Below are 23,371 nucleotides of genomic sequence, written 5' to 3'. Positions count from 1 at the left end.
CTGGAACTCCTACCAGAGCCTAAAAATGAACAGTGATCTGGCACTGCTGGTTTAAGTGATGCCAGCTTCACAGAGTACTTCTTTTACCAACCTTGGATTCCTATAAGGTTGAGGCGGGGCAATGATTAAGCCCACACTGGCCAACACCATCAATAGGGGATTCATTGAGTTGAAGTCGCATAGTTACGGGGAATCCAGAATGCTGAATCTTCAAGCATAGAAAAGAAAATGACATCAAGTACCAAATCTCGATCTCAGTACTGATTGGCTACTAATTAATACCTGGATAGCCTTACAAATCCTGAACATGGAAGTTAAATGGGTCTAAGAACCAGGCCCACATTATTTAGTTGATAAAATGCCACTGAGGACCACTGTCTGTTGGCAGTCCCTTGCACTAACATACCAATTCTATGCAGTTATTCTTTTTCAATCTTGAGTAGATATTAGTAATAGTGTCACTGAGCACTAGGTCAAGGCCTCTTGACTGAAAAATGGGGACTTTAGATATCTTTCTGAGAAGTGAACTGTTAGAGCAGTGACCATCTACATATGTAATTACTCGGTTGACTTGAAAAGCTGTGTTCAAACTTTCATTGCGTGTTTTGGCCAGAATAAAAGCAAGAAACTTTAAAGTCACTAACTTTAGACATGTAGCAAATTGTTAAGAACTGCAAGCAGATTAAGCAAGACTCTTTGTTGCGCTTTGATTCATTCTAGGTAAAAACACTCTGGTGGACAGATTTACTTATTATGCTTTTACTATTTCAATGAAGCACTTTTATCCACAGTGCTTTAAATATAATATTGTTTTAGTACTCTTATTACAAGTGATACATATAGCAGCGATGTATTCCTGTATCAGTTGTACTACCTTGAGATCTTGAGCCAGCCCTGCCTTTTCAGTAAATTCACTTTGCGTTCTGGATCTTGTATTTTTACTTCTACTATCAAACATAAAGAATCCAACAAGCATGCAAGTGTTTTATGTTATAAATTCCTGGCTGGATTAACATATTCGGGCCAAGCACCAAGGTCTTTCTCAGAGAAACATACATGTGGTACATATGCAACAACGCTAAAACATTATAACATTAAACAAATACATTATTTAAAATATCTTATAAACAAAGGAATGTAGATGTAGGGATCAGGAGATATTGCAAAAACAAGAATTCTCTCATAGGAAACAGTGTGAAGTCAAAATGCAGTATTAATAAGGGACCAAGACCTCAGTACCCTTTACAACAATCTGTAATAAAGTGCCGTTAGGTTATCATTAGATTTAAATATTTTCTGGAGGTCAAAGATCTGTAGCAAGTTGTGGCTCAAAGTTACTGCTGGCCAGGGGTCCACTAGGCAATTTACTCCATTTTACTTAAGAACATGACTTACTTCTGAAATGTAGCCGGGGAAGACATGTGTCTGAGAGGCTAGACATTCTGTCCCACTTCTTCAGAGGTGAGACATTTTTAACTCTCAACATTTCTGAAAAAAGCCCCATGATTTCTTTCCTGGTACTCCAAAATTTTCAGGAAGCACTTTTTGGACACTGAACAGGGAGGCTTTCTTAAGCACCAGCTGAGATGCACAGTGATTCCTGTAATTTCTCTACTGAAACTCCAACTCTCCTGGGCCAGAGGGTCTTCTTTACCCCTCATGAGAAACCTTTCACATGGGCAAGCTGAAGAAATTTCCAGTAACAACTGATCCATTTGTTCTCAGCTAGGTGGAAGCAGCTACCTCTTACTCTCAGACGTTCTGCACCCTCCAGCTTCAGAAGAGAGACAGGGCAAGAAGACAAGAAGGTTTTCTGATCCTGAACACCTGTTGTCTTGGGGGCCACTAAACTTGGATGATGATTCTGTTTCTTGTGATTAAAGCCCAAAGCTGGAGATACCTCTCCCTGAAACTCAGGCAGTGTCAGAAAACAAACCACTGCTCCAGTACTGCAGATCACAACATTGTATCATGGACCCACAGTGCAGAACAGAATCGACGGGGCTAGTATTAAGGGTGTGGCAGAGAACATGGCAACAATATTGGTTCAAACTAGCACTCTCAGAACAAACTCATTAGTCCAAGCATTTGCACAGTTTTACTTTACTGTTTCCTGGATACTGCATCTAGTAATTCTCGATCATCTAGTCGGGGCTTCCCTCTAATGATGGTCTTCCTTTGATCCACAAGTTCCTGCTTTCTATGCCTTCTGTGTTTTATCCACGTCCCCTTATACTTCTTGGCTAACCTCACACAACTGTTTCCAGTGTCTCCTGCTGTTCATTCTCCCTTCTCACTGTAGACTCAAGTGCTGCAGTCACCTTGTCTATAACCGGTTCCTCCTGTCAATGTGTGCTCTTGCTTGTTTGCAAAACTGCATTGTTCCAGATCTTCTTAGCATCTACACGCGTGGCAGTGTTTATTCCAACAGCCAGCATACCTAAACAAACATTTGCAATAGAACGGGTCTCGCATTTGCTCGAGTTAGAACTATTAGCGTTGTAAATTCCTAACTGGACTTTGCTTGCCATGTAGGGAGGGAGAAGGGGCAAGAAAGAAAAGGGGTGGTGAGAGTCTGGAAAGGAAAGGAGAACAAGTTCTGTACAGAGGACAGTCCTGCTGTATAAAACTTGAAAGTGGCCTAGAGGCAGGAAACAAAAAAATAGTTTGCTGAAAAAACAGAAAAACAAGAGTCACACTACCTTCAATCTATGGTAAGTGACAGGTGGGATCAAAGTTCTTTACTCCATTCTAACAGGTCTTGCAGACAGCGCATGTGCGCTGTCTAGACTCGACCTAAAAACAGCATTAGGAGCTCATTATTTTCATGGTTCTGTCCACTAAGTGATTTCTGAAAATATCACTGGCCACAACTGTGCTCTGGTGCGGATTCTACTCAGACGTTTGTCTGAAATATTCTTATAGTAACCTTGACTCTATTCTAGGAGGTTCCCAGGATACCCCAGCTGTTAACCAATGTTTCTTACACCCAATGAACATATTCAAGTAATCCACTAGCTGTACGGAACATATTCAAGTAATCCACTGGCTGTATGCAGGTCAGTCCCATTTCTATAGTTTTTGTTCCTTCTATGTGGAACTCCAGAGTGGACTAAGGGACTAATGGACAGTATTTACTGACACTGAACTCTATGGCAGACAAGCAGTCAAGAACCCTTCCTAATATTTTGGGCGAAGTAGCTCCATTCTAGTTTCAAAGATATGCTTTGTGAGAAACACAGGAGACTTCTTGATGCTCTAAAGGTGGTGGCCCTTTGTCTCAGGCTGGCGGCCTTAGCTTATTTCATGCAAGCGATGTGGAAAGAACCTACACTGCTGCAAAACCAAAGGCTGCCCCACCTGTGAAACAGGTGGGGAGCAGCATTTCTGGTGAAACATGACCAGCGTTGGGGCATCTTATCCGCCACACTGTAAAGGAGCCATTTCAGGCTGTACTTTGATCTTTACCAGAGAAATGGGACCTTGGTGTATGGGAAATATGATTCCCATCCTTCAAGAGGCATTTGGGAGGTCTTGCCACGCAGTTGGTACCAAAGTGCGAAAGCGTAATAGGTTTGAAAACGGACCATGCTGTGTGAGTTACAGGGAGGGGAATGTGAACAGCCCTTCAATATACACTGCTGCTAAGCTTCAGGCAGGCATTATTATAAATTTAGAAACATGAACAAATGATGTAGATAATCAAAATAAAAAGGCGCATTTCCACTGATATTGTCATATTGAATTGACAATCCTATGAAAATGTGAGGTTTGCAGTATTTTTAAAACAGGCACTAGAAAATTAGGGTGTTTTGTAGAAATTGCACTTTCAAAATACTCTACAACCTGCACAAAATAATCGGATTTTAAATACAAACTATGTTTTAGATGTAAACCTTTGCACACAGTTACGGTTGACTTATCAAAATGCAATCTTTTTAGCAAGATATTTTTCATTTTGTGGCATGAAGCACACATTGTTGTAATCTGATTAACAGGCCTAAAGTATTCTAGAGTTCAAACACCAGCTGTCTAGAGTTAATAAATGAGGGGTACACACCTTTTTCCCCACACTATATATAGCAGCAGCCAAGATAGTGTCAAGATTATATTCTTAAAAACAACAGATGATGGACGGAATGCAGAGCAAATCAAACATTCACCCCCCAGTCACAGATCTGGGTTTAATCCATCAGTTTTTTTGCTTGCCATGCCATTCCAGTTTGGACACAGCCATATGCAAATCAGTCTTGACCCTGCTCTAGGGAGGACCAGTCTTGGCAGTTCAGGCTGGACTGTTTCCGTGAGGACCAAGATCAAGACTGATTTGCATATGGCTGGGTCCTAACTGGGGTGGTGTGGTGAGCAAAAAAACGATGGATTAAACCCAGATCTTTGTGACTGGGAGTGAATGTTTGCATTGTTCAGCATTTCGTCCATCATCTGTTCTTTTTGCATTTGTCACCCCAAGTGGGAAGGGTGTGCCCAGACGTGGGTCCCGTGCTCACTGCACCACTGGATTTAAGCTAGCCTAGCTGATGAAGGGTGATACCCTGAAACCGGTCGTAGGATTCTTGTTTCAGGTCCAGGTTTGGTAGTTCGGGCTGGACTGTTCTCATGAGGAACAGGGTCAAGACTGATTTGCATATGGCTGGGTCCAAACTGGGGTGGTGTGGTGAGCAAAAAAATGATAGATTAAACCCACACCTTAGTGACAGGGGTGAATGTTTGGATTGTTCAGCATTCCGTCCATCATCTGTTCTTTTTGCAAGATTGTATTCTTGACACAATCTTGGCGCATTCTTTTCAATGCCATGCCTTTTGTACAATTTGACATCAACAGAGTAACTACAATACCCCCAGAGCACACTGAACTTTGTTGTTAAGCCAAAACGTGTCACAATGACACTTGTGAATAAAATTTGAATTTCTTGGAGTCGGAAGGCCATGGGGTAGGGCAATACCACCATCCAGATGAGTGAGCATATAAATATATATTTATATATACACACACACACACACACACACACACACGCACACATATATATATATATTACATATATACACATACACACACACACACACACATATATTACCTCGTGGCCGGTCACCACTAGGTAGTTGTAGTTAGGACCATTTTTACCACAGACAGAGCATTTTTGTTTTGCCAATAACTTTGGCACTGTTTGATGAATCGTCACAAAATTTTCAAAACTTATACTTTGGTCAATTGAGCTGCAGTTTCAGGGAGATCTGTCAACTGGGGGCCGGGGGGGGTCACAAAACACTTTTTCCCCATTCTATGTCAATAGGATTTTTTAAATTTTTGAACATGGTTAAAGCTCATACCGCTGAACTGAATTACACCAAATTTGTCAGAAAGCCAGATCTTGGCCTCAAAAGCATGCATTTTGTGATTTGGTAAAAATCCATCCAGTAGGTTTAGAGATATTCAAGGCAAAATATAGATATATAGGGAGGCGGGTCCTCCGCAGATCCAACTGTCCCAGTGCTGATTGGCTGCCAACACTTCACAAGTGTTGGCAGTAATCATGGGACTCTGCTTCACCTGTGTCCTAGAATTATTTTTACAAAACTAAAAAAGGGGCCAGGGTAGAGTCACCTGACCCCTAAGCTCTGGTGCTGATGTGCCAGAGGGATCCCACGAGTGCTAAAAAAGCATTTCTTTAAAAATCAAATCTATGACAAACCCACAGATCTACAGATTTTCCTGAGATATATATATATATATATATATTTTAAAAGTGGTCTCCCACCCATTTGTTTTATGTGACTCCCAAGTGGGCCAGGTCCTAGGGGTATTCAGGAAGGAGGCTTAAATTAGCCCCAGGGACCACCACCTCACTGGGGTGATAGATAAAATATGTGCGAGGGAGCCGCATGGCCCCCGCACCATGGGGACCACCACTTCCCTGGGGCAAAATGTTTTATTTGTGTGAGGGCGGCCCGACAACCTCCCACACAGCCCCGGGGACCACCACTTCCCCAGGGTGATTGATGAAATATGTGCGGGGGCATGTGGCCCCCAATGCACCGGGGACCACCACCTCCCTGGAGCTTAAACTTAATGTGATGTAGGGGGCCGCCCGGCCCTCCTGTAACCCCAGGGACTACCACCACTCCGGGGCTTTAATAAAAGAATGAAGGGGGGCCGTTTTGGACCCCCCTCCCTAGGGATCACCCCCTCCCCAGGGCTAATTCCTTGTTGGCCCCGAGGACTGACACTGCCCCAGGGCCGGCACCTGCTACGTCCCGGGGTGCCTGACCGAGAACATCGCTATTTGCTCTGACTTGGTGTCAGCTTTGACAGCTGCCGCCAAGTCAGAGCAAACACTCTGCTCGCAGTGAGGGAGGTTTCCTCTGTTTTCCTTCCCATGGGCAGGGAAACTGAAGAAACAACTGCTATAACTCACGCCCTCGGCATGCACTGCTAATTATCCCAGATATTACGGCAGTCATGACAACGCTTATAACATCAATAAAAATATCAATGAAACATTAGAAGTCAAATTATTAAAGAAAAAAACTGTGCATGGCAAGGGCGCGAGATATAGTTACCTTAGACCGCAAGTTATAGTTATTTGAAATAACTAACTATAGCAGGTGAATGTCTAGGGTTTTGTACGTTTAAAATGTGAGCATAACTATAGTAACCTCTGTTTTTTTAATTGAATATATATATATATATATATATATATATATATATATATATATATACACACATCATACACATATATACATCAAGATGATGTTTTTTTAATTGAATATATATATATATATATATATATATATATATATATATTCAATTAAAAAAACAGAGGTTACTATAGTTACTATATATATATACACACACACACACACACACACACACATTTAAATTACATACTGACATTTGCCAGTAGGTAGTTATAGTTAGGACCTAGTTCCATTGAATTCTTTTTTTTTTACTTGGCTTTATCTTTGGTGAAGTTTGACCAACCTTGAGGAAATTTTCCAAAAAAACTGTGCCCAAGGGTCTTGCTGTGCATATTAAGTTTTGAGATGATCTGTCAAGTGGGGACCGAGAAAACATGGGAGATCAAAAAAAGTGTGTTTCCCATTTTAATTTCCATAGGCATTCTGAACACGACTACAGCCTGAACTGCTGGACGGAATTACACCAAATTTGTCAGGAAGGTAACTATTGACCCAGAGAGAGTGCTTTTTGTTATTCGGTGTAAATCCAATGAGTAGTTTTTTAAAATATTAAATGAAAAACAAATTTGAATCTCTAGAGGCATGAAGGCTTTGCGAATACTCCTGATCTTGTGCAGATATCTGATTGGCTGCCAACACTTCAACCAGGAAGTGTTCGCAGCCATTTGAGACATCAGCCATGTCTCAAAAAGAAAACATAAAAGAGAAAGAAAAGGGGGCAGGGTACGTTTACCCTAACCCCTTAGCTTTGGTGCAGGGGTCCCCTGGGAACCCTCCCCATTCCCCCCCCCCCCTCCCAGGTTAAAAGCATTTATTTATTATCACTGCGAAATCCATGGTGAATCTACAAATTTCACTGATATTTTTTGTTTTTATTTGGTCTCCAGCATGTCTGTGTTTTGTGCCCCTGAGTAGGCCAGGTCCTGGGGGCATTTCGGTGAAAAAAAGGAGAGGGGTGCATGGGGCCTCCTGAGAGCCCTGGGGACCACCATCTCCCTGGGGCTACAAATACATTTAAGAATGAGGTCCATTGTGGACCCCCGGTCCCTGGGACCAACATGCCCACAGGACCAAATTGAAAACTAGGAGGGGGGGGGCACACCGTTCCCCTCATGGAGCCATATATGGCCCTGGGGACCGCTAACCCCGAGGGCCGGTTCCTGCTACTTCCTGAGGTGCCCACCTTCGAGAGGTAGCTGTTTGCTTTTGCTTGGCAGGAGCTGATGGCTCCTGCCAAGCAAAAGCAAACACTCCGGTTTCGGCAGGAGGGAGCTGTTACAAAGCTCCCGCTTCCTGAAAGCAGAGGGAAAGAGATGAAAACATTGCTGCCACAGGTGGGGAGCTGCTATTTGCAGAGAGAGAAAGATTGTTATTGTGATGGTCTCTCCATAAAATGACTTTAAAGCGGCACACAAGTAAGATGTTTGGGTGGAATTCTATAGTTAACTTTTGATTGCACTGCAGAACAGAGTCACATCTGGTCTACTGGTAAAGCTGTTGGACTGTCACTCACTGAGCTGAAGGTTCAATTCCTGGTATCTCATGACAGTATGTCTGTTGATTTACTCGTGTTTTTAAATTTAAAAATTGCTAAACAGTGTAAAACATTGCTAGTGATGGAACATTTAAGTCTTTTTGCCATCAAAATCTTTGGGTTTAAATGTGGTAGAAATGTCTGGACAATGCACAGTAAGGAGTCACCTATAACCTAGTGGTTAAGGTATCAGATATTCACACAGAAGGTTGAGGGTTCCAGCCTAGGGATATCAGTTGTCAATTCTCAGGTTTAAATTATTTTAATCTTCAAATATTTAAGGCACATACAGAAAGGTGTTTTCCCTCTTTCAACTTGTCCAATATTTTTTTTTTCAATTTGTCAAAACATTTCTCATTGTAAGTGATGCAGGTTTGGGTGGTTATACAGGGTAGGATGCACCCTCCTCCCTGCACTGAATTATATGAGTCCAGGCCCTTGACTTCTGCCTCGTCACAGTATTATAATGAACAACTAGATTTCTAACATTCTATTTTATTATGAAAGTGTGCCATGCCTGACATCATCTTGATGTAATCAAAACTGTAATAACTAAAGCATTTCCTTTAGAAATTATAAAAATGAGAGGGTCTTATTTCCATAGAAATTATGGTTAGTACTCTAAAAAACTAAAATGAGGACATATTTTCTAAGTTCTCAAATAGCGACAAAGCACTTTTAAATTATTTACTATCTTTTTTTAAATTATTTTATTGCAAACTTAAGTTTTAACATCATACATGCCATATCAATACATTGTTGCAAACCTATTTGCACAGTACGTTAGTAAATGATTGTCCAAATCATTGATGTATTGTCTCATTACTAATGCAACAGTTGACTATCACAACAGTTACATCAAATATCAGCATATCGACGATATTTCCCTATGCACTTCCCTATCCGGTCTTGGCTTGTCCCTTCTCCCTTTTTCCTCTCAGTCGAACCTAAACGACCAATTTGCAAATACGTAGCTGTATTCAACATTTCCCTCCAGCTTCGTACATGGGATTAGGGTTGCCCGCTTAAGTGGTTATAGTCTGCTTGTCAATCGGGTGTTGGAGCAGGTATGATTTTAGCGGCCACCAAATGTCTCTAAGTCATGAGCTGGGGGGGGGGGAACAACTCTGCATAAATCTCCAGATGGTCCTTACAATATATCGAATTGTACATCCAGTCTTTGAATTTGGGCACGCACCCACTTCCCCACCACTTTCCTTTTTGCTAGTAGGAGACTCAGATCTACATATCTACGATATCCCACCGCCATTTCCTCAGTACATCCTAACAAAGCTATCTGCGGTGTGACCGTTAGTGGTGCGGATATCATGAGGAATAGTGCGTTCGCCACCTTTTCCCAGAACTGCAACACCTGAGGATATGCCCAAACTAAATGCAAGGATCCTGTGCGCTCTGTGCCACATCACGTGGAACATCGTCTGACTGTAGGCCATACTTATTGTATTGTATTGTAAGGTATTTGTACAGCGCGTTCCGGACGTAGCATCGAAGCGCTGAGGAGAACTGGTGAGTCACAAGGATACAAAACAGAAAGGAAACCGTCGCCACAACCTTAGTCACATCCTCCCTAATGGGAGAACAGCCAAGTCTTCAATTGCTTTCTGAAATGAAAATATGACTCTACCTGCCTGATAGCAAGAGGGAGGGTGTTCCAGAGTCTAGCTGATCCCACTGAGAAGGTTTTGTTCCCCATCTCACCCTATGGCAGCGAGGCACAGAGATGAGCTGCAGAGAAGAAGATCTAAGCAGCCGGGCGGGCTGATAGGGCTGCAAAGCCGAACTAAGAAAATCGAACCATCTCGATGGTGGGCCTTATAAGTTAAGCAGAGTGTTTTAAACTTAATACGTTTTTCCACCGGAAGCCAGTGGAGTTGTCCAAGACTCCTGCTGGCTGATGCAGAGCATGGTAGATCTAGGACCAAACGGGCTGCTGCATTCTGAATAAGCTGTAGCCTATGGAGTGCGGACTTGCTGATATTTAACATTAAGGCATTGCAGTAATCCAGTTTAGACATCACAAGCGCCAGGACAACCACAATTTTCAGGTCTCCCTGAATAAAGGGACACATTTTCTTAAGCATTCTCAATGCCCAGTAACAACATTTTACCGTCTGGTTAACTTGTTGCTCAAATGAAAGAGATCTGTCAAACACAATGCCCAGGTTTCTGGCCGAGGAGCACGGAGCTGGGCACTCGCTACAGGACTCTGGCCACCAGCGGGGGCTCTATAATTTAGTATCTACGCTGAATAAAATCATTTCTGTCTTTTCTCCGTTAAGTTTGAGCCAGTTGCTGCTCATCCAGCTGCTGATCTCTCTCATGCATTGATAGAATCTGTCTGCCACCTCCTCCCAATTGTGAGAGACCGGAAGGACTTATGAAGACACATTGGTGCGTAGTATAGTCTGTGTAGAAATTTGTAGTGTATGATGCGGATCCTTCTTCCTGCTGTAATCCTGCCAGTTTGATGACAGCAGTATACCCATTGTTTATACGTCAATGATACCTGTAACTCCCCATCCCAATCCTCCCTTGCTCCATCATATGCTACCGGCTGCTCTTGCTGCACGGTTTGATGAAGTGTTGAAACTAAGTGCCGCGGGCTGTCGGCTTGTAACAGTGTATGAAAAGTATGTACCCTGGGCTGTAATAGGGGGAAGTCCGGCGTGATGGCTCTAATGCTCAGTGTAAGGCAAATAAACAAGAAAATATCTAGTGGCATCCTCAGCATGTCAATAGGGAGTGTTTTACGCTCCTGGGATCGGCCCTCTTTATATAGGTCATCCCACGATTGGATGCCAAGACTTGTCAGCAGTTTCCTACCTGCAGCTTCACACGTAACCAGGACCCCCTCCCCATGTTGAGGAAGTGGTATATCTGGCGAGTATAACAACTGCTTACGCATCCAGGTGACTAACCTGAGACAATCCGCTTGTGTTCATGCCACTGTGGAGTCCTGAGGGGAGGTAACTCCCAACCCGGGCCCCAGATATGCAGCGGAGGGAGTCAGAGCCATGTAACTCTGTTCTACCGCCAGATGTGGTAGGTACGAAGGAGGATGATACCAGTAGTGCACGAAATGCACCTGTGTGCAAATAAGGTAGAGTTCCAAATCAGGGGCTTCGAAGCCCCCTCGGGCAAACGGCTGGGTCAGAATTTCCAATTTTAGCTGCAGCTGCTTACCAGCCCTCGCCAATCGGATCGGCTGCGTTTTTAGAAATTGGAAATGATGTCTGCTCGGTGGGAATGGAATGTTTAGGAATAAGTAGAGTAATTTAGGAAGTATGGCCATTTTCATTAGGGAGATTAGGCCTGCCGATGATAACGGTAATGTGATCCCACGCGTGATGCTGGACTTGATATTTTCTAGTGCTGTCCCATAATTTGCATGCATTAGTTCATTCCTGTTTCAGGATAACTCAATGCCCAAGTACCAAAAACTTGTGTTGTACCATTATAGGGCAAAATCTGGGCTGAATAGGTGCGTATTTGCTATCAGCGGGTAAATGTGTGATCTCTCTGAATTTATTTGGATACTGGATATATGTCTGAAATTGATAAACTTCTGCAGCACTGGGCTGAGGCTTTCTGCGGGATTTCTGAGATATAGTGTTACGTCATCCACGTATAATGAAATTAGGATATGTCTGTTGGGTGTTCGGATTGCAAAAGTGTTATAATCCTGGCGGAATTTGGCTGCAAGTGGCTCCATCGCTAGCGTGAATAGCAGGGGTGACAAAGGGCAACCCTGCCTGTTTCCCTATCTAAGTGGAAGGGCATAGACCTCACGGTGTTGATTTGCACTCGTGCTGCAGGACTAGAATACTGCAATGCAAACCAGGCTAGGAATGCTGGTGAGAAACCCATGTGTCTCGGTATGACCATTAAGTAGTCCCACTCAAGGGAATCAAAGGCCTTAGTGGCGTTTAAGAAAACAGCTGCTGCTGAGAGCTTGGGTCTATACTTTGCTGTACTGCAAAGAATGTGTGTAGATTATGCGAGGTAGCCCTGCCTGGGATAAAAAACGATTGGACTGACCTGGTCAGAAAAGTCATTATTAGGGATAGCCGACTGGCCAGAACATTTGCTAGTATCTTTATGTCACAGATGATGAGTGATAATGGCCTGTAGGATTCGCAAGTTATTTGCTATCTTTATGGTTTTCTTATCCAGTTGATCACTTGATTATATGTTACACTTAGGGAAGGAGATGTGGCATTCTGGCCAGAGTGGAAGACTTTGGAACTGAGGAACCACCCTGAGATTCTGGGCAAATCACTTAATCTCCCCATGCCTAAAACTAAAATGAATACATCCTTGTGTAATGTAACTGATGCTCATGAAAAGCATTCCAATACTTTTGGGTCAAGTCTGCGCTATATAAAACTGCAGAAAAACTAAACAATTAAGTGATTTGCGCACTTCTGTCACTGGGCTATATTTGGGATTTTTTTCTGGTGGCCATCTTGGGAGACATATTTTTTATGAAGCTCCCTAATGTCTTTATTTACTGCACTATCCTGAGCAGAAAATGCTTTCAGTTTTCCACTTTGATTCCATCAAGATGGCGTTCAGATATGCTACGTTTTTGGCATAAATTCAGAATGCTGCTCATTAGAACACTGTAAGCTGCTGAACACAAGGAAGTTAACTGGCACTCTACAACTGGTGTTGAAAGTGCATGTTTCAGTCCGCATGTCAGAATGTTTTAATGAAACAAAGGAGCCAGATATTTAAGAACTCACTTAAAACATGTCCATATTTTTCTTTCTACAGCACTAACCATATTTCTACGACAAAATAAACCTTCTCATTTTGTTCCTTTCTGAATTTAAAGTTTTAAGTTTTACCATCTTGATTCAATCAAGATGGCTTCAGGAGTGCCACACTTTTGTCATAAGTAAGACCGTTAGGGCTCTAGTTGTTCTTCAGAACACTCTGGGAGGCTGCAGTAGACCACCAGGGACTCAATTGTCAGGGTGCTCCTGTTGGAAGTACGTGTTACTGAGAATGTCAGATTTCATTCTCATATGGCTGAGCAAGTTAGTGTGATTTTACAGAAAATATGCTTTCATTTTAGCTTTTGGAGCACCTCCCATCAATTCTGAGGGAAAATCATGAGAAAACAGTTTTCACTCAAACATGATTCATAAAATCCCAGCAGAAGGCTTTTTCATAGAGTAGAATCACCTTTGGACACACCACAATTCCGAAAATTATTATGGTACTACCAACAAATTATTTATATTGTAACTAAAATCACTTATCTCTCTTTATATGTTTTTTGTGACCCTTAAAACCTGCCATTCACTACAATGCATTTCAACGGGTGCTATCATGTACATTGGTCCCGAAGTAGCTGCCAGCACTTCTTGGATGAAGTGCTGGCAGCCAATCAGATCTCACCATGAGATATGTGCTTAGGCTCCACCCAGATATACAAATTTGGTTTTCTTTAAATATCTCAAAAACTACCAAACGGATTTACACCAAATAACAAAAAAGGCACTTTCTGGACTAAGAGCTACCTTTCTGCCAAATTTGGTGTAATACCATCCAGCGGTTTGGGCTGTAGTCATGTTTAAAATCTCTATGGGAATTAACATATGGAAGCACATTTTTTTGACAACCCTTTTTCTCTGCCTCCACTTGATGGATCACCCCGCACCTTTCCAAGCACAACAAGACCCCAGAGGACATGTTTTTTGGGAAAAATTTAATGAAGATTTGTCAACCAACGCCAACGATATAGCCAAGTAAAAAAAACGATTTTCCTATTGAAACTAGGTCCTAACTATAACTACCTACTGGCAACTGCCAGAAGGATATATATATATATATGTATATATATATATATATATATATGTATATATATATATATATATACACATATATATATATATATATATATATATACACATATATATATATATAATGTTACTTACCGAGTGTACATCTGTTTGTGGCATGTAGTGCTGCAGATTCACATGCTATGCATTAGGCCCGCCATCTAGTGTTGGGCCCGGAGTGTTAGTTACAGGTTGTTTTTCTTCGAAGAAGTCTTTTTCTGGAGTCATGGGATCAAGTGTCTCCTCCTCTCTGTCATAGTGTGCATTGGCATCGACTCCTTTGTTAGATTGTTTTCCCGCAGAAGGGTGTAGGAAGGAGTGATACAGTGAAAGAATGTAAATGTACAACTAAATGTAGTAAGTAAATAAGATGTTCATGCAAATGTAAATAAATATATACATATGTACAAATAAGAACTGCAACGACTACAGGCTTCCGGGGAGGAGGGAGTGTGCATGTGAATCTGTAGCACTACATGCCATGAACAGATGTACACTGAGTAAATGACATTTTCAGTTCCATGGCATGTGTAGCCGCAGATACACATGCTATGCATAGACTAAAAAGCAGTCTTTCTCCCAAACCAGTGGTAGCTAGCTTGTAGGAGTTGAGGTAGTTTGAAATAAAGTTTTAAGTACTGCTTGACCAACATTGGTCTGTTGCTTTGAAAATACATCCACACAGTAATGCTTTGTAAATGTATAAGGAGTGGACTATGTGGCAGCCTTGCATATGTCTGCCATTGGTATGGTCCTAAAAATGCCACGGAAGCACCTTTTTTTTCAAGTGGAATGTGCTTTAGGGGTTATTAAAAGCTGTCTTTTTGCTTTAATGTAATATGTTTGGATGCATCTTACAATCCATCTAGCTAATCCTTGGTTAGAGACAGGATTTCATCTGTGTGGTACATTAGAGCTCTTTTAAGGTCAAGAGTCTGAAGAGCTCTTTCAGCAGTTGAGTCTGGCTGTGGGAAGAAGACTGGCAATTCCATTGATTGGTTAATGTGAAAAGGAAGAACTACTTTTGGCAGAAAAGTGTGTATTTGTCCTAAGTACTACTTTATGTTTGTGTACTTGGAAAAATGGTTCCTCCAGAGTGAATGCTTGTATTTCACTAACTCTTCTTAATGAAGTAATTGCTACTAAGAAAGCAACTTTCCAAGTGAGAAATTGAATATCACATGAATGCATGGGCTTGAATGATGATCCCATTAACCTTGTGAGTACAATATTGAGATTCCATGCAGGAACTGGTGGGGTTCTTGGTGGAATAATACGCTTAAATCATTCCATAAAGACTTTTATGACAGGGACTCTGAAGAGAGAAGTATGTTGTAGGGTTTGTAAGTACTCTGATATAGCAGTAAGATTCATTTTAATAAAGGAAAAAGCTAAATTTGCTTTTTTGTAAATGAAGCAGGTAGCATACAATATCCTGTATTGATGCTTTAAGTGGGTCTATATTTTTGGGCTGACAGTAGTAAACAAAACGTTTCCACTTATAAGCATAGCATTGTCTAGTTGTAGGTTTGCATGCTTGTTTTAGAACTTCCAAACATACTAATGAGAGGTGTACATATCCAAATTCTATGACTTCAGGAGCCAAATTGCTAAATTGAGAGCACTGGGATTGGGATGCCTGATTTTACCCTTGTTCTGTGTTAACAGATCTGGTCTGTTTGGAAGCTTGCAATGGGGTACTACTGACAGGTCTAGGAGTTTTTTGTACCAATGTTGTCGTGCCCATGTGGGAGCTATGAGTATTATGGTGAGAGAGGTATGACGCAGTTTGTTGACCAGAAATTGAATTAATGGGAGAGGGGGAAAAGCGTAAGCAAATATCCCTAACCAGTTGATCCATAGAGCATTGCCCTTGGACAGAGGGTGCGTGGGTCTGGATGCGAAGTTTGGGCATTTTGCATTTTCACTTGTTGCGAAAAGTTCTATGTCTGGTGTTCCCCACATTTGAAGGTACTGTTAAAGTACCTGAGAGATAATATCCCATTTGTGTATTTGTTGCAGTGTCTTGCTTAGTAGGTCTGCTAGCTGCTTGTGTATCCCTGGGATGTGTTCCGCTAGCAAGTAAATGTGATTGTGAATTACCCATTTCCATATTGTTTGAGCTAGAAGGGACAATTGAGATTAATGTGTTCCTCCTTGTTTCTTCAGATAATACATTGTTGTCATATTGTCTGTTTTTATTAAGACTGTTGTGTGCCTGAGAAGAGGTTGAAAACAATTCTAAATGGTTTATGTATTAAGTTAACTACATTGAATTCCATTCCCATTGTATGGTTAACTTGTTGAGGTGAGCACCCCAACCGGTCATTGACACATATGTTGTTATTATGGTCTGAGGCAAAGGGTCCTGAAATGACCGCCCCTTTATTAAACTGTTGTTATTCCACCATTGAAGAGATTAGTGAGTTTGGCGGCCTAACAACACTAGATCCTGCAACTGCTTGAGACCATTGTTGTGAGAAACAGTGTTGTAGTGTTCTCATGTTTAATCTTGCATCCTGTAGTATTGCTATGCATGATGCCATCATTCTCAGTAGTTTCATGATAAATCTTACAGTGTAACATTGATTGGGCTGTATCTGTGATATAACGTTTTGAAAAGCCTGTATCCTTTGTGCATTTGGATAGGCTAAGGCTTTTTAGATATTGAGAATAGCACCCAGGTAAGGTTGAACCTGTGCTGGTTGAAGATAAGATTTTCGGTAGTTGGTTGTGAACCCTAATGTGTGTAGGGTTTCTATTGTGTATTGAGTGTGTTGCTGGCTTTGTATAATATTGCTTGAATTTTATTAGCCAAACGTATAGATAGATATGTATGTGTTGTCTTCTTAGGTGAGCTGCTACTACGCTAGGCATTTTGTGAAAACCCTTGGAGCTGTTGTTATGCTGAAGGGAAGAACCTTGAATTGGTAGTGCTTTCCTGCTATTACAAACCCTAAGTATTTTTGATGAGCTGGATGTATGGGGATATGAAAGTAAGTATTTTTGAGATCTAAGGCAGGCATGTAATCTTGTTTTTGTAGTAGGGGAATTACGTCCTGCAGAGTCACCAGGTGAACATGTTCTGACAAGATACATAGATTTAGAGGTCTTAGATCCAGAATGGGTCTGAGAGTGCCATCCTTTTTTGGTATGAGGAAATATAGTGAATATACTCCTGTTCGCTGTTGCGATTTTGGGAGTTTTTCTATTGCTTCTTTTAGTAATAGAGATTGCACTTCTTGCTGTAACAGAACTTTGTGTTCTGGGGACAGTCTGAGAGAGTGAGGGGGAATATTTGGAGGAGTAGAAATGAGTTCTAGGCACTAACCATTGCGGATAATTGAAACCACCCACTGATCTGTGGTGATATTTTGCCATTGAAAGTGGAATTGTTGCAGTCTGCCTCCCACAGGAGATGTGTGGGATTGTGGGATGTTGAGGAAGTCATTGTTTTGCGGGAGTGGTGGCACTCTTTGAGGTTTGAAATTTGCCTCTGCCTCTAAAGTGTTGAGCTCTGTAAGAGCCTCTAAATGATCCTCTTTGATAGTACTGCTGGGTTTGTTTAGACTGTGAGGTGGAATCCTCTGTAGTCTGGGGTTTGAAACCTCCCCTAAACTGCTGTTTATGAAAGGAACCCCGGTAAGGTGTAGTGTATAGGGCTCCCATGGCTTTTGCAGTGCCAGAGTCCTTCCTGAGTTTCTCAATAGTTGTGTCAACCTCGGGTCCAAATAGATGTTCCCTATCAAAGGGCATGTTGAGCACTGCCTGTAGGATTTCTGGATTAAATCCGGAAGATCTTAACCATGCATGCCTACGGATTGTTATGCTAGTGTTTATACTTCAAGCTGCCATATCAGCTGCGTCAAGAGCAGATCTGATTTGATTATTGGTGATTGCTTGTCCCTCCTCAGCAATTTGTCGTGCTCTTTTGATGCTATTTTGCTAAATATTGCAAGAATTATTGCATTTCATCCCAGTGTGCCCTGTCATACTTTGCTAACAGGGCTTGGGAATTGGCAATACGCCATTGGTTAGCTGCTTGTATAGCTACCCTTTTACCAGCTGCATCAAACTTTATGTTTTCCTTGTCAGGGGGAGGGGTAGCCCCTGAAGATCGGCTATTGGCCCTTTTCCTTGCAGCACTGACTACAACAGAGTCTGCTGGTACCTGTTGTGTGATATAAACTGGGTCTGTTGGTGCAAGCCTGTATTTTTTGTCTACTCTCTGGGTTAAAACCCTAGCCTTAACAGGTTCCTTAAATACGTCATCTGCATGTCTAAGCATACCAGGCAGCATTGGTAATCACTGGTAGCGTGAGTGAGTGGAGGACAATGTGTTAAAAAGAAAATCCTCTTCCAAAGGCTCAGCATGCATCTGAACTCCATGGTATGCAGCTGCTCTAGAAATTACCTGAGTGTAAGCAGTACTATCCTCTGGTGGTGAAGGTTTGGACGGATAGAGGTCTGGATCATTTAGTGGTATAGGATCTGTGCCTGCTCTTCTTCTAAGGTGTCAGTGGACTCCGTATGCTTCAACGTCATCTCGAGACTCCTTGCTCTCTGGTCACGCAGTGTCTTTTTCGACCAGAATGACCGACAGGCTTCACAATGTTCCTCTCGATCTTCTGGGGAGAGACTAAGATTACATACTACGTGTTAATCGGTGTAAGGGAATTTCACGTGGCATCGAGGGCAGAATTGGAATGGAGTCCGATCCATCAGGTTATGGCGTGCTAGGCCTGAACAGGCCAGAATAGGGCACGAGCGCCCGGAAGGGGTGTTTTCTCATTTCCGACGGTACTATTGGCTCGATTACAGATGGAAACGCGATCGAAACAATACCGATGGTAGAATAAAGTTATTATAAAGTTTCTGAATCGAAAGTCTCGGAGCCAGAGCAAACACGCCCGAACCCGACAGCAGAAAGAAAACAATCTAAAAAAGAACTCGATGCCCATGCGCACTATTACCGAGAGGAGGAGTCACTCGATCCCATGACTCCAGAAAAAGGCTTCTTCTAAGAAAAACAACTTGTAACACTCCGGGCCCAACACTAGATGGCGGACCTAATGCATAGAATATTTATCTGCAGCAACACATGCCATCAAACATATATATCTCCAGATGTATTTCTGTGTAAGGGGGTATATGTTATGTAAAGGTAAGCTCTTTCACTAGTATGCTATTATTGCAGTAGCTTGCATTTCACAAAGCACAGGATCTGGAATCTTGATCTTATCCAAGTAGTCTTGGAGCAAAACAAGATGAGGTCTTTGCCTTCCTGCACCTTGTGCCCCTATTGCTTGCAAAATGCCAGGTAATATTCAGTACATTTGTCAATAATGAAAACATTTATTAACACTGAAATAGATGGCATTTGTGCATTGTAAACATACATGTGTATCTCAGTATCACTACTCTACTATGGGCCCGATTACAAGTGACCAGTTAAATTACGATCCCTTCACCGATCGCCATTACGTGTGATGTTGTGGTAATTACCAGGTGCAATACAAAATAGCATCCTCTGTTAAATTTTGACAGGTCAAATATGCTGGAACTTAACATGGAGAAAGGACCAGTATTTACCAGAACATGACGATTTTGGTGCAGTCAGCTCCAAAATATACATGTTATTAGACAAAAACTCAAAAAATTATTGCATCCAATAAATTCTCAACACATCGGTCTCTAATTTTTATTTAATGCAATTACTCCTTCCAAAGGGACCAACTTGGATTCAGGTCTTTTGTGTCTATTCAACACTTCCCCAATTCCCCCAGCTCTCGAAATCAGGCCCTTTGTGTCTTTTATACCCTAGAATGCAGCTTTCAACCACTACATGGCAGGATCATGCACGGCATGTGAACATATAATAGACCTAGGCCACAAAACAGTGAGTCCCAGGAACTACATTTAGCAGTGACGTCATTTGTACAATTAGAGAAGCCTCATTTCGGGGGAAATAAATCCGTACTTGCCACAATCTTGGTATGAATTACATTCTACTATAGACAGTAGTCAAAAGAAACAATTCATTAGTAGAATAATCCTACAAATAGGGATGGAAATGTAAGTGAGGAAGAAGTGGGACAATGGCTGATGAGTTAAATAAGTAAATATGCACTCAGAGACTAACAGGGTATATGCATCAAACCGCTGAAACATGTTATTATTCAAGGCGGACTGTGGGGCAGAGATACTTATCACACTTGGAAAGACGTATGTATGCCCCTAGCAGTCCACCCCCTCATGCGCAACAAACCACTGCACGTGGTGCACAGCAAACAATGCAGTTAGCACTTTTTTTAGGTCGAGCATAAACGTACAATCTCTTGTATACTTTTAGTATACTTCTGTAGGCTTAAAGCCATTTCATTTGTTTGTTTCAGTTTCATTTAAAAATCCTTGCTTGCTGGTGGTCAGTTATGCCTCTTTGTCCCTCCTTTTTCTCTGTGGGAGCAGGGACTAACTACTGTATAATTATGCTTTGTCGTGTTTAACTGTTCGTTGTGTAAATCTTTTTTTTCTTGGTTTCCTGCTCGTTTTTGGCGAAGCTTGTCTTTTAATTTGCAGAGCACTCAGCTTAGCTGAAACTCTGTTTCTGTAAACAAAGCAGTAAATCAGGCAGTTATCTTGGTCACATTTGCTAACCATTCAAGGAACAACATCATACACCAAGCATCCTTGTAGCTGCTAGGTTTTATAGGCATTTTGCATTCGTTCTTTACATTCTGCCACTTGTAAGCACTCCTAGTCATGAAAAAATCTGCGCTTTGAATGCACAGAGTAAAACTTTTCTTAAAATGAGCGCCGCTTTTATTTTTTCAGGACGGTGCACTAGAGCCATTGGGGATGTGTTGAATTCAAGATACCAGGGTGCAGTACTTTATGTGGCCACAAGAGTTCCCAAGGGACGCCTAGTGACAGCCTGCGGTACTGCACCCTCTCCCTGCTTCGTGCACATTAGAACAGTAAATGTTGCAGGTTTTTTTTCAGCCAGCATATTAGAAGTATAAAAGCGTTAACGTCACCATGTTGTTCCTGCTTATATTTCACATGCTTTTCTTAACCTTTCATTCACTATGAGTTTTTGCTTTTTCCAGGATATTGTTACATATTTTTTTTGTTCAGCCAGCACATTACTCTTGTCTCCCATCCCTCACAGCCTATTTCCCATTTCTTGTTCTATAGCGCCACACGTTCATAGGAATGGCAATAGCGCTATGCAAATATCATCGCTCCTCTGCATACAAAAAAACAAAAGTAAAACAAAATGCCATTTTCAATGCCAAGAGCTCTAACTTTTCACACATGTGAGACTGATTACATTGCAAATGCTTATTTCTTCTTAGTAGGACCAGGAAGAAGAAAACTGGGTGGAGAAGATCAGAGCATCTTGCATGAAATGCTGTTTCTGATTACATATCGCATCTGTACACGGACTGTGGTATGAATTATAAATACAACTATGAAGAGTTGTATGATTATAAAACAGCAGCACAACATTCTCACCTGTCCAGCTGTATGTGCAAGGCCTTTTTTGTAAAACTGCATAGCTCCTCTTTCTTCTCTCCCACACCACTGTGTACCGCAATCTCTCCTGAAATACAACGAGCACAGACCATAAAAATCTCACCCGAAAACAGACCACAAGGTCAGGAAAATGCCATGAAAATCGTTAATCTTTCTGGGCTAGCAGTGATCACTTTAACAATACGTTAAATAGCAGGACTGTGTGCTCGTAAAGTGCTCGATTCATACAGATATGTATGTGCTTACAAAACGACTACATTTATGGAAGAAATGGGGGAAAACTCAACCGTGATTGATGGAATTAAGAATGTTGCTGTTTTGCACTTGTAAATAATTTTTTTGACTTTCTTGGGTTAGGTCCCCTTGTGAAAAATGGTATTTCCCTATTTGATAGTTTACAGAAGCAAATACATTTCCAATTAACATTTCTGCACACAGTACTTACACACTTATAGACATGTTCTGGCAAATAAGTGAAATCAATCCAATCTTAAGCCATGGAAGAGTGGCTGTGAAAAACAGGCTAGGACCTAGAAGGCACAACAAGGAGCATACAGGAGAAACAAAAAAGACTGATAATAAGAGGAGCTGTGACGAGAGATAGCCTAAAATTGTCTCTCCAGTGAACATAGGGGCAGATTTACAAGAAAGTGACGCATCGGTCCTGATGAGCTACTTTTCTTGCGCCCCCCCTCGCCCCACCTAATGACACCATGGTTGCACCATATTTACAATACGGCGCACCATGGTGGTTGTTACCACGACAGCGTCAAACTTTTTTGATGCTGTTTGGCGCTTTGCTACACTAGTGTCAAAACCCTTGACGCTAGGGCAGCAAAGCGTCCCCAGACTATTATGGGTGCATCACTTTAACGCCTGACCAGAGCAGACGCTAAAAATGATGGAAAAAATGGTGCAGTGAAATCTTGTACATTTCACTGCACCATTTTTTCGGGCCTCCCTGCGTGGGAACACATTGCATACATTATGCCTGAGTTGCAAAGTGGCACAATTCATGCATTGTCACACTTTCTAAGTATGGTGCAGGGGAATGGCTACCTTAACGCTAGCTTGGTGTAAAAAATGATGATAAGGCAACCTTAAGGCAGCGCTAGGGGCTTGTAAATCTGTCCGATAGTCTTTCAGAGATTTCTCCTTACCTGTCTAATGGGCAGTTGTTCTTGTCAGGAGAATGTTCCCTGCATAGTATGGTCAAGATCCCTACCTTCATAAAACACCTCACCTTTATGAAATGTTCACCTAAAAAGACGGACATCACCACAGAACAACTTAGTGCTGCACACCTGTCCTTCGGCAAAGAATGGAAGCATATTCTGACCTGTCTCCACCTTTTGACACCACACTCCGAAAGCTCTCACTCCAGACCTATGTCACAGGTGACACACTGTAAAATGTTATATTCCCGTATGTACACAGCGCCCTCTGGCTGCTAGACTTCAGATGACCTTGTGCACAGAATCTTACACGTATTGATAACGCTACTGCCTCTTTGTTTTGTAATGACTGTACTACATCTAATTGCTGATATTTAAAAAAATCCACACAGCCGTACTTCAGTCTGTAATGCCCTCCACGAATTTCTCGTTCTACTTCTGAACTACCCTAAACACTATATTGATATTTCTACCCCTTACTGCACAGTACTCGAATCTAGTTTTAATCCAAACCTCAAACAGTGCCTCTTGAGTAG

At 41.8% G+C, this 23,371-nt stretch overlaps 1 protein-coding gene across 2 annotated transcripts in view; it reads right to left on the bottom strand.

Annotated features, from left to right (window-relative positions):
* The window catches only part of CRLF3 (cytokine receptor like factor 3), a 267,848-nt gene that overhangs the window by 60,334 nt on the left and 184,143 nt on the right, over window positions 1–23,371 (bottom strand). For both annotated transcript variants that reach the window (XM_069199994.1, XM_069199995.1), the window contains exon 3: window positions 21,640–21,727. In XM_069199994.1, coding sequence (XP_069056095.1) covers window positions 21,640–21,727 — 88 coding nt within the window. The remainder of the gene's footprint in view (window positions 1–21,639; window positions 21,728–23,371) is intronic.

Source organism: Pleurodeles waltl, chromosome 7 (assembly GCF_031143425.1).
Source record: "Pleurodeles waltl isolate 20211129_DDA chromosome 7, aPleWal1.hap1.20221129, whole genome shotgun sequence".
NCBI classification, from domain to species: domain Eukaryota; kingdom Metazoa; phylum Chordata; class Amphibia; order Caudata; family Salamandridae; genus Pleurodeles; species Pleurodeles waltl.
The sequence above is the reverse complement of the archived record's forward strand: the minus strand, read 5'-3'. Positions and strand labels throughout refer to the sequence as shown.